General features: G+C 32.9%; 1 protein-coding gene across 5 annotated transcripts in view; it reads right to left on the bottom strand.

The window, feature by feature from the left end:
• Positions 1-12,873, bottom strand: part of LOC143246295 (polycystin-2-like protein 1) — a 66,143-nt gene that overhangs the window by 21,765 nt on the left and 31,505 nt on the right. For 3 of the 5 annotated variants that reach the window (XM_076492764.1, XM_076492766.1, XM_076492769.1), the window contains exons 7-14: positions 12,545-12,610; positions 11,663-11,893; positions 10,621-10,742; positions 9,983-10,103; positions 9,746-9,844; positions 7,803-7,933; positions 6,323-6,523; positions 4,813-4,960 (exon numbers count right to left, since the gene is read on the bottom strand). In XM_076492764.1, the coding sequence (XP_076348879.1) occupies positions 4,813-4,960; positions 6,323-6,523; positions 7,803-7,933; positions 9,746-9,844; positions 9,983-10,103; positions 10,621-10,742; positions 11,663-11,893; positions 12,545-12,610 (1,119 nt within the window). The remainder of the gene's footprint in view (positions 1-4,812; positions 4,961-6,322; positions 6,524-7,802; positions 7,934-9,745; positions 9,845-9,982; positions 10,104-10,620; positions 10,743-11,662; positions 11,894-12,544; positions 12,611-12,873) is intronic. The other 2 variants (XM_076492765.1, XM_076492768.1) reach the window with 1 other exon arrangement.

The following is a 12,873-nucleotide window of genomic DNA, read 5'->3' as shown; positions in this document are numbered from 1 at the left end:
TGGGTCATTATAATGTTACGTATAATCCCACTATTCGTTGGTAAAAGAGTAGAACAAGAGATGGAGGTGTGTGGTGATGACTAGCTGCCTTTCCTCTAGTATTACACTGCTAAATTAGGGACGGCTAGCGTAGGTAGCCCTCAAGTAGCTTTGCGCAAAATTCAAAACAAGTGAACTGCCCCAGCGTTCGCCTGTGTCTCGTTTACAACAGCTACTTCCCACGCTGCGTTTGAAAAGCTGCGCCCACAGACAAAACTCAACTTTGACCTTTGAAATGACGAAAAAACAGAGATGAATAATAATCAGTGATGTCGAGAAACCCACTTGTTGAGAAATTTATATGCAAAAACAGCTCGTTTGGGTTGAGAAAATATTTTATATAGAAGAGCGAACAACGTTTCGACCTTCTTCGGTCATCGTCAGGTTCACAAAGAAAGAGGTAACTGACCGGAAGCTGACCACATGTTTGAAAGGGGTTGTGTAACTGTGTGTCGAAATGTAGAGGGCGGTATTAGATGTTTGAATATATAATTTTATTTATTTTATTATATTAATATAGGTATAAAGGCGTTCCTTTATATTGGTTTATTTTGGGTTTAAGTTGTTGTATAAGTAAGGCTTCTTTAATTTTGCGTTTGTTTATGCTTGTTTCTTTATTTAGTATTTGAGTGTTTTCTATGGTTATGTTGTGTTTATTTGACTTGCAGTGTTCGAAAACGTGTGAAGGTGACTTTTTATGTTCTTTGAATCTGGTTTCCATTTTCCTACTTGTTTCTCAATATAGAAGTCGTGGCAGTTATCACATTGTATTTTATAAATAATGTTGGTGTTGTGTTTGTCAGTGTAGTTTTACATAGTATAGACCTCAGTTTTGTGCCTGGTTTTTGAATAAATTTGGTATTAACTGGAATGTCATATTTTGTTACTAATTTTTGCCAAATGTTGGTTATTTGTTTGCTGATGTCAGGAATATATGGTATACAGCAGTATATGGTTTCGTGGTTTTTTGATTCGTGAGCTGTATTTACTTTAGTTGGTGGTTGATTTTGCTTTTTGTCTAGGTGTGTGCGTATAATGTTTTCTACGGTTTGTGGAGGAAACTTATTGATGTTGATGAAGTATTGTTTTATTTTGTCTAATTCATCGTTAATTTTATCTGGTGAGCATAGTTTTATGGCTGTGTTTATTTGGTTTCTTAGTATGTTGAGTTTTTGTTTTGTTTCATGTGCTGAGTCCCAAGGAATGTATAGTCCAGTATGGGTGATTTTTCGGTGGATTTCTGTTTTGAATTGTGTGTCAGTTCTTGTAATTTTGAGGTTAAGAAATGATATTTGATTGCTTTCTTCCTGTTCACATGTGAAGTTAATGTTGGGATGTATAGAGTTAATGTGATTGAAAAAATTAAGTATGTGTTCTGTAGATTTGAATCCCGCAGCCGTGTCATCTACATATCTGTACCAGTATAGTGGTGGATGTAATGCTGTGTTAATTGCTTGTGTTTCAACTTGTGTCATAAAAATATTGGCTAGAACTGGTGATACTGGGTTGCCCATGCTTAGGCCATTTGTTTGTATATAGTTTTGGTTGTTGAACATGAAGTTGGTCTTTATCGTGGTGAATTCTATGAGGGTTGCTAACTGGTTACTGGGAATTTCTATAGTTGTGTTAGGGTCTCGGATATAGAGTTCTAAGGCTATCTTGCAGGCTTCAGTGGTTGGAACTTCTGTAAAGAGGGATATAACATCGAAACTGGCCATTAAGGCTTTATGATTAAGTTGATTTAGATTAGACTTGAAATTAAAAGAGTCTTTGATGAATGAGCTGGCTGATGTTACATATTTAGAGAATGCCCATGCTATGTATTTACCAAGATTGTAATTAAACGATTCATATGTGGACATTATTGGTCGTAATGGACAATCTGGTTTATGAGGTTTGGGGATGCCGTATATTTGCGGTGTGCGAGAGTCGGTTTTACGTAGGTAGGAATAAAGTGTTTGTGAAATTGTGTTGGCTTTTTCATTTGTAGTAGTACTTTGTTCAGTTGCGTCTCGTGTGTCTTTGTTGGATTTGTGTGTATTGGTTTAAATTTGTTCGTGTCTGATAAGATGTTATTCATTTTTGAATGTATTCATTCATGTTCATTATGACTATAGCGTTACCTTTATCTGCTTTTAGAATTTTTATGTTTTGTCTTGTTTTAGGTTTTAATGGAATTAATGTCTCTTTTGTAAGGTTGTTTTTAGTTTTCTGTTTTGTGAAATTATGTTGATGGTTTTGTGAGAAAATTCTTTGAAAAAATCGTTTAAGATGTTGTTTTTAGGTGTTTCTGGAAAATATAAATTTGTAATTTTACCTGGGAAGTTTGGCTGTTGGATGTCAATAAAATTATCTAAGTTGTCTTCTTTCTGTTGGTTGTGTTTGGTTGTTTCCTTGTTTTTCTTCTCTGTAGAAAGTATCACAAGTCTCCTGGCTAAGTCTTCTAAACATGTTTTGATTTCTATGGTTGGAATGTACCTAGGTGCTATTGCGAAGTTGAGTCCTTTGTTAAGTAGATGTATCTCGTCTGTGTTTAATTGTCGGTCGGATCTGTTAATTATGAGGTTAGTCAACGGTTCGTTGTTTTTGTGTCTTTTCTGTTGTTTGCATCTTAGTTTTTCTAGTTTTTTGTTGTGGCAGATCTTTTTGTCTCTGTCGTTCTTAGTATTGATTTCGTTTATGTTTCGTTGTATAAGTCCGTAAATCTCTGGTTTAATGCAGCATGCCAGTTGATGGTCTAGGTTCATTTTTTGTTTTTGTAAGTCATGTAGTTCTTTGTATTTTGTGTTTAACATGGCTTTAAGTAGTTTTTTCTGTAAATTTTTGATAATGTTTGTGCATGTATTAAAATTTTTTGAAAGTTTTACCTTTACAAAATTAGGGGTTAGTTGTTCTTTTCTACATTGTTGAATAAAATAAATGTCATTTCTTCTATTAATAATTCGTTGGTTTAAATTTCTTAGTAGGAAAATGGAAACCAGATTCAAAGAACATAAAAAGTCACCTTCACACGTTTTCGAACACTGCAAGTCAAATAAACACAACATAACCATAGAAAACACTCAAATACTAAATAAAGAAACAAACATAAACAAACGCAAAATTAAAGAAGCCTTACTTATACAACAACTTAAACCCAAAATAAACCAATATAAAGGAACGCCTTTATACCTATATTAATATAATAAAATAAATAAAATTATATATTCAAACATCTAATACCGCCCTCTACATTTCGACACACAGTTACACAACCCCTTTCAAACATGTGGTCAGCTTCCGGTCAGTTACCTCTTTCTTTGTGAACCTGACGATGACCGAAGAAGGTCGAAACGTTGTTCGCTCTTCTATATAAAATATTTTCTCAACCCAAACGAGCCGTTTTTGCATATAGTTGGTGAATAATGTTGGTTCCAAATTGTAGTTCTCAAGTAATTTGTTCTACACTAAATTATTTAAAATTAATCACACTAGCATCCGCTTTCAACGTAACTTAAATAATAAAAATGTAAATTTAACTTATGCTATAGTTGAGTGGCTCTTAGCTTAACTGAAACGCTGGGCGGTATAAATAGCTCAGTACTTTTGATAGATTAATTTAAACTTTCATATAACTGGGGCTGGTAGTTTCTTTGTGTGTATATATATGTGTGTGTATAATATTCTCACTGTTTCATCAATCACTCAGTTTGATGCTCTATTTATCTTTTCTTTTTTTAACCCACATAGCCGGTTTTCATACGTGAATGTATCTGTCTTGATGTGATTTCACAAATAATACAAAATAATAATTATTAACTTATAACGAATATTGTTGTTTTTATAGAAGCGTGCTCTGTTTCGTGTTAATCTGGGAAACAAGAATAGATTAGCATAATATTTAGGATAATAATTATTTCATGTTTGCATCTGAAGAAGAAAGGTCCGCCGCTCGGGTTATTTCATATCAGATAACAGAAATAATTTTACTCTAAATATGGAAAACAAAACTAGTTTCATGTTAAGATAATTTTAAAAATAATTAATGTATTCATTAAGAAAACGTCTGATATTTTTAGGATAACAGGAGATTCCATAAAACCATTATGTTTAATTTGGAACAAATTTTGTTCGTTTCTACGACTTCACTGTTCTACAGATACGTTTCTTTGAGAGATTTGTGCTTATTAGTCACAAAATCAATAAATCACTGACATCTAATACATCGAATTAACGTGGCATGTTACTTAACGCAGTTTCAATAAGAAAAATAGTTAGTTTTTATTTCATTTCTAGCAAGACGTCTTGCCCATCGCTAGTACAGCGGTAAATCTACGGATTCACAGCGCTAAAATCAGTGGTTCGATTCCCATCTGTGGTCTTAGTAGATAGCCCGATGTGGCTTTGCTATAAAAGACACTCACACACACAAGACGTCTTTAACTTACGTGTTTTCCTCACACCATGAATTGGTCCAGCATGGCCAGGTGGGTTAAGGCGTTCAACTCATAATCTGACGGTTGCGGGTTGGAATCCCAGTTGCATCAAAGATGCTCGCCCTTTCAGCCGTGGGGGCGTTATGTGAAGGTCAATTTCATTATTCATCAGGTAAAAGAGTAGCCCAAGAGTTGGTGGTGGGTGGTGATGACTAGCTGCTTACACTGTTAAATTAAGGATGGCTAGCGCAGATAGCCCTCGAGTAGCTTTGCGCGAAATTAAAAACAAACCGCCATGAATTATTTCAGTTAATATTCAACATTAGTAAAAATATATCAACAGATGATAAAACTTTACCTCGTTAACCGTAGCCAAAATTTTGTTCATATTATCCCTCCTCTTTACCTTGGCTTTTTTCATGGTGTCCATTTTTTCAATCATTGCATCAATCTTGGCAACAATAGTTCCAACACAACGTTCCATTTTATCCACTCGTCCAGAAAGTCTGGAGCATAAATATTTATACAATAGAAATGCTGAATTTTACAATTTTATTAAGTATGGAAAATGACTCCGTAAATTGCAATGTTAATTTAGAAATGGTGATTACTAATAAATGTAATATATGCGTAGTTATAATTATTTTCCACTCACAAGAAATTTGTACTTCTTTAATGATATATCGTCAACTGTGTTTCTAGTCAATATGAAAACAATACATTGTTCAGTTATAGCACACTCCATACTCATTACTGCTAATAAAACATATCTATTTACTGTAAGAAACTTGTAATGATTTGCTCTCGGACAAGTGCACTGATGTGCTGTCAGAAAATTGTACTGGTTTATTTTACTGTCAGACAAGTGTACGGGTTTGCGTCAGACAACTGTCTAAACCCCATCACGTGATATTGACAAACTTACTCTCCGATTGTAGGGCAGTGTGAATTTCATATCAGATAACAGAAATAATTTTACTCTAAATATGGAAAACAAAACTAGTTTCATGTTAAGATAATTTTAAAAATAATTATTGTAATTCATTAAAAAAACGTCTGATATTTTTAGGATAACAGGAGATTCCATAAAACCATTATGTTTAATTTGGAACAAATTATGTTCGTTTCTACGACTTCACTGTTCTACAGATACGTTTCTTTGAGAGATTTGTGCTTATTAGTCACAAAATCAATAAATCACTGACATCTAATACATCGAATTAACGTGGCATGTTACTTAACGCAGTTTCAATAAGAAAAATATTTTATAACTCGTAACAAAATTAAAGTTTAAAACTAAAATCTATATCTATCAGAAATAACGTTTATCATAATTGACTAGATAAAAGCTTATGTTCATTCTCCCTTACGCCATCTAGTGGCACAGCAGTATGTCTGAAAACTCACACCGCTAGCAAATAGGTTTCGATACCCGTGGTGGGCAGAGCACAGATAGCCCACTGTATAGCTTTGTCTTTAATTCCAAACAAACAAATCATTCCTCACATTAGTAAATGTAATTTAATTACGTTTTGATTATTGTTAATATTTATTTTTCTTGAATTCATGAAATATACTAAATTCATCATAGCTATTTAACACCATTCTGACGAAAACAGCTTTAAGCAACATTACAAAATATAAAGAAATCAGACCGGATTCAAAACCAATATCTGTGCTTTTCAACATAATAACACTTTCACTAGGGAATAATGATGAAGACAGATTAACCTATCGAAAGTGCTAGGTTCTTATAGTTTCTTTGTATAACTTAACTTTTTTATCCTAATGTTTTTATTATCACAAAGTTTGATATTACACATTTGAGGCAATCACATCAAACGACCAATGTTTCACTAAAAACCTACCCATTAAGCATCGCTATGGATACTTCTCCCTGGTCATCAGATGGATAGCCACCCTCTCTCTGAACTAGTCTATCGAAATGAGTTTTTTCACCTTCTAAATCAGCGAGCATGGCTTTTGTTTCGTTAGCATCCAATTCCCAATTTCCTGTCCGGTCATACTTAACAAACAGCATCTCAATTTCCATATTGGTGAAATTTTGTCTGTCAAGGTAAAGAGTTCAGATAGTCAAATGCTTAGTTTAGTAAGAAGACACCGTGCTTAAGTCACAAACTGTCACACACACTATATATATACATATATATCTTATTAAACATTTGAACAAAGGTAGCTAAGTTTATAACGTTAAGAAACGTTTTCAGTACTTTCAATAAATTATTAAATTTATTCCTCTTTCTAAATTATATATGTAATTAAATATTTAAATGAATTTTACCCTCTGTTCCGTGATTCTGAAGCTTTAATTAACTATAAAAATACATTTCCAATGTTTATTTAAAGTGAATCATTCTTCGTATTAAAGCAAAAATTACCAATCTTTTAACTCAATATTCTACCATTCATTATCATTTTTCCCTTTAGTAGTTAAATGGATATGTTAATAGTGTTAAAGTTAATTATTTCTTACAAGAACAGGTCATAACTAAAATAAGTTAAAACAAAAACACATTAAGACAGGTAACAGTAATTTCAAACCCATCAACACTTTAAATATACTGAGAGGCTATAAATACGCAACAACGTACATACAGTTAAACTGGGGGATGATGTCCCACTCAGCCCGAAGTGCTGCACGTTGTTCAGCGAGAGAATTGGGGACAGGATCCTGATGACGGATGCGCTGATCCATAATGTCCCAGAGATGCTCAATGGGATTCATATCAGGCGAATATGGAAGACAGTCTAGAACATTCACACTATTCTCATTCAAGAAATTAGTACACACCCTTGCCGTGTGCGGAAGTACATTGTCGTGCATGAAAGTTCACCCCAAAGTGTGCCGCGACCCTGGCTGGTGTTACACCTGTCGTTAGCATCCCAACCGCATGATCTCTGCTTTCTTACGTCAGCTGTGACATCTTTCTTTGTGGTGAAATTAAACTTTTAAAACTCAGCATTTTATAGGCTGAAGGAATAGTGTGTACTGCATACAAAAGTTTTTCCATACTCTCACATTATGTACAACAGCAAGGGATGGGTAAGTTTTGACTGGTTTAAACACTGACACGTGATCACGTTGATTAAAATGATCTGAACTGCTGAATTGTTTTCAAAGAATATTCATGATTAAAACCCAGGCGTGTTTGCACCGTTATAGTTCAACCTGTATGAAACAACTCATTTTATTACTTGTTGCGTTTTTAATGCCGCTAAGTATATATTACATATATGTACGTATGAAATGATGAAAACTCGCTATTAAGTTGTGTATTTTCGTCAGTGCCATGAAAAAAAAGGAAAACCAAACCAACATAGTCTCACCGTTTTAGGGCACGTTGAATTTCGTCGAAAGAAAGCTTCATATTACCGTCTTGGTCAGCAAGTTTTAAAGCACTCTGTATATCAATGATTTTGTCACGCTTCCCTACTCTGCCCATAAGGTTGTTGTATCCCTATAAATAAGGAAAAATTGAAATTGCTGGTTTTATCCCTTGCCATAAGTTTACATTGAAATTTATATGCTTTAGTTTGTCATCTACCTATTTCTTTGTGTGTAGTTGAGCACAAAGCTATACAATAGATTATCAATACTACACCCACCAAAACCAGATTTGTAACGTTATAACCTATCAGTAAGCCACTGGAGGCACAACTAAATAATCTAATATGTAATCACATTGGTGGGTTTCGAGATGTGGTGTGAACAAGGCTTGATTCACCCTTGGAAATGGCTTGAGTATACAATACAACGAATTCTATAGTACCTTTTAACGTATTCACATTACAAGCACCGAAAATGTACTTTTTTGTATCTAATCCGGTAAGTTAATATTTCATCTTGATCAATTCTTATTAGTTCGTTTTATTATTATTTTATTTTAAATGTTAAACGAGTCATGGGACAATATTTTAGTTAAGACAGTTGTTTTTGTAATTGTATCATGAAAGGTGAGATGCACTCTCAGTGGCACAGTGAGTCTACGAACTCACATCGCTAGAAACCGGGTTTCGAAACCCGTGGTGGACAAAGTACAGATAGCCCGTTGTGTAACTTTGTGCTTAATACCAATCAAACAAATGATGGGTGAAAGAGCGTTTTTTAACGTTTCAGTAAAAAGAAAGGTCTCTAGTACAGATCTTTAATTATTATAAGTCACATAGGAAATACACTTGGAATATTTTCTCTTCAACAAAAAAGATGAAAAGTTGGTTCGTTGAATTAAGTTCAGGAAAAGGAAACACTGACAAGAATAACTTTCGAAACGTTAATTAGATGAATTATCCCTGTTGTGTTTAGTTGCATGAAACTAAAATTAACAGTTATTCGTTTTTAACGGTACTTGTAAAAGCATACTAAAATACATAAATTATTATTAGTAAAACTAAGAACAAAATCTTAGGGTGAAAATGCAATTATTTTATATAGATATTAAATATTGGTTTATTCTAATTAATTCCTTAATAAGTATAAATATGTATTTCAGTGTGAATTATGCTTGTAGAAGACGGATATATAATAAAAATGTATTTTTAAAAAATCAGAAACAAGAGATTTTCTCGTCAAAGCCTCATAATAGAACTCGACCACGATTTACAATTATCAAAATCCTTTGATCAAAGTTACCTACAACAATTTGGGCTGAAACTTAACTCAATAAATAATGTAGAACATTTAATATACTAGTCTAATGAAGAGTATATAATTGCCAGACGTGGTCAGGTGGTTAAGGCACTCGACTCCTAATCTGAAGGTCGCGGGCTCAAATCTACATCAAACATGCTCCTCTTTCAGCCTTATTAGCGTTATAATGTTACGTTAAATCCCACTACTGATTGGTAAAATAGTAGCCCAAAAGTGGGCGGTGGGTGATGATAACTAACTGTCTTTCCTCTAATCTTACATTTCTAAATTAGGGACGGCTAGTGCAGATAGCCCTCGTGCAGCTTTGCGCGAAATTTAAAACAAACACCACTGAGAGACAGCCTTTGTCATCGATTAAGCTAAGATTATGAGAGCTAACACTGCTCAAAATTAGATTTCTTATCTATTGATGGTTAAATTAAGATAGGGTAGGTATAGATTTTACTAACTTATGCGAGTTTAAATGTCTTAATTTTTGATAACATTTTCATCCAAACAGCAAGTGAAGTAGTAAGGACTGTGTTAAAGAAAGAGTTTGTTTAAATTACTGAAGTTAGGCTGTCTTCATATTAGATTTTATTTGTGATTTAACTCATATTGTATCTAAACTGGCATAACTTACTCGTTTCAAGAAATCAGCAATTTCAAATTCGTTTTTCTGGCTTGAAATCTCAGCTTTGACTTCGGCATAGGTTTCGTTGATTATTGCCAAAAACATATTCTACAGGAAAAAGATATCAAAATAAAACCTTTTTGGTACAATAACTGACATCAAAACTGATAAAATAATTGAGTAAATAGAAAAAAAACTGTATGAGAGAAAAACAAAACAAACAACCAGCAATAAACATCTACTTACCAGTAAGACAAAGAACACAAAGAATACATAAGTGATGAAGAAAGTTGGACCAATTATTCTGTTGGCTCTTTCAATCTCATGAAAGTCGAAGTCTCCAAGGATTATACGCAGTAAAGTAAAGCTAACGAAATAAATATTAAATTATGCACAATAATTTGTCTCCGATAATGATATAAAAATACTTAAACCTAAAGAATAAGGTATTAATTTATAAGTATATGCTCAAGTGTCCGAGGTTTTCAAAAATCATATGCAGTGATAAAAACATAATGAACAAACCAATATACAAACAAAAAATATATTTCACTACTTTGGACACATACATAAATATCACTCCCTCTGAAACACTGGCATGGCTGACAATAATTTATACCACCATGAAGAAAGAGTATTCCTTTTCAAATTTTACCAATTTAAAGTTTCATCACGCGCCTACTTTATTATCTGTCCAAAACTAAAACTCGTACTCTGATTATTTATATATGTTAAAATGAAATAATTGAGATAAATCTAATTAAGATATTATATTGAACACGAAGTAGTACTTTAAATTCATCAGATTGAGAAATAACATTTTTAAAACTTTAAATTATCGACTATGGATAAACGGGATGTTTGTCTTTAAAAACGAAACTCACGTTGCTTTGATGAACTTGCTAAAGTCTTGAATTTGCGTCCCAAACAGTAAGAGACCCAACTGAGCATAGGCGAAGAATACGATGCAGAACATGATTCCGAAACCAGCGATGTCCTTAGAACACTGTAAATAAAAAGGAGAAAACGTGTGCATTTAACTCTTCAGAAACATTTTACATGATTAACATAATCTAACAGTATAATTTGATTCTGGTTATCACTTAAGAAGTAGGCCTGACAAGGCCTGATGATTAGAACCTTTTACTCCCAATATGTCGATAGTGACTTCGAATTCCTTCTCCTGAATATGCTTGCCCTTTTAGCCGCGGGGACGTTATAATGTGCATATTCGTTGGTAAAGAGTAACATACAAATAAGCAGTGGGTGATGTTTACTGGCTTCGCTCCTTCTATACAACTATTCCAAAATGACGTACGTAGCTTTGGACAAATTTCACTAAACGAACAAACGATTTAAGTGCAATAAGCAAAATCAAACATCGACGTAAATTGGAATTTCTAATGAAATATCATGCAGAAATGTACTACAGATTTATAAGTAGAAAAATAAAAAATGTTATTAAGTTGTCTATGCTTTGTTTGAGTAGTTAATTATAAGATTTCAAATATTATTTTCATAACTTTCAATAATTTTGCAAAATTGACATCATTTTGTACATGTAGAATTTATAAAGTTGTCTGCCTTATCTATTACATTATTTGATCGTTGATATCACAAAACTTTTTATTGTTTTATTTCAGTTATAACTCACGAACTACATATTTTTTCAAAATAATTCCTCAGTGAGAGAGTTTTAGAAGTACATTTAGTGTTATGAAAATATAACAAAAACGTATTTTGGAAAACAATTCGCAAATACATATTTTAATTTCTTGATGACTAGAGACCCAGTTGAAATAAAAATGTATCTGAGAAAATGTTAATACCCATAGCAGCCGTTCTGAGATACATATTTTTATTTATAGTAAATATTTAGTTTGAGTTCTAGTAAGTTAAAGTTTCAAAAATAAAATTTGCACTTACTCGTGACAGAGTCGAAGAAAGCTGTGTCATAGTCCTGTTAAAACTAATGTACTTGAAAATCTTAATCCAAGCAAAGAAAACGGTTACGGCAACAGCGTTGTTAAATTGGGTTTGCCAAAATCCAAGAAACTCAAAATCAGCAAAGTGGTCGGGGTTCTCAAGCAGTTTGTCCATCATACTTTCAACAGTTATAGTTCTGAAAGCACTAAACGCTATACATACCAGAGATATCTAACAGTACAGGGATGGATGGAATAAAAAGACAAAGAAACAAAAATATTACTAGAGTTTGAAGAATAATTTATGTGGAAATAAAATAGATCAAGTTTTTACAACTGTTACACATTGTAAAAATTCGAATTAATTGGGTATGCCAAGCGAATCCAAGTTCCTTAATTAATTGTGGAAGCATTTTCAATACTCATTACAAACTTTTATTTTATCAGTGGTTTTCATCACCACAAACAAGCCAGGCATTTCTCTAACAAATAGTTTCTTATTTCTCTCTGACTTGCTTCATTTTTTTAAAGAGATACATGCAGATGTTTTAGTCAAGTCTCTAAAAGTTTTAACCAGTTAACACTATTTTCCGCAGTAACTTTACTTTTCGCAATTTGTGTATTAAGTTAGTTTACAAAATCACAGTCAATCAATTGAAACATCATGTTGCGTACATAAAAATGTCGTCTGAACTGGAAGGGTCAAAATGTGAAACATATGTAAGCAAATTCAGTGTTCGAAAGTCAAAAATTGAAATTCATGTTTATTCAAGTTCACAAAATGCTCGGGTAATGTCAATACGTTCTCAATGCCACATTGTTTCAAAAATTCTTTCCATTTTTAGGTGAGCTGTTAACAAAATAAATATTAATCAGAACTTACCAAAATTACAAGAATATCCAATAAATTCCATATTGACTTGAAGTACTTGCAACTGTTGTCTTTAATCTGAAATACGAAAGGTAAAAGTAATACTAATAGATACATAGATTTTTATTCTGTTTTTATCTCATCGTACAAAAACTGTTATTCGACAATGAACTAATCGTTTAGGACTATTTCCTTGCTAAGTTTTTTTGTTTTGTTTTTAATTTCGCGCAAAGCTACACGATAACTATCTGTGCTAGCCGTCCCTAATTTAGCAGTGTAAGACTAGAGGGTTTGTTTGTTTTGAATTTCGCGCAAAGCTACTCGAGGGCTATCTACGCTAG

This window comes from Tachypleus tridentatus, chromosome 3 (genome assembly GCF_004210375.1).
Source record: "Tachypleus tridentatus isolate NWPU-2018 chromosome 3, ASM421037v1, whole genome shotgun sequence".
NCBI lineage: Eukaryota > Metazoa > Arthropoda > Merostomata > Xiphosura > Limulidae > Tachypleus > Tachypleus tridentatus.
This window is presented reverse-complemented; position numbering and strand designations above follow the sequence as displayed.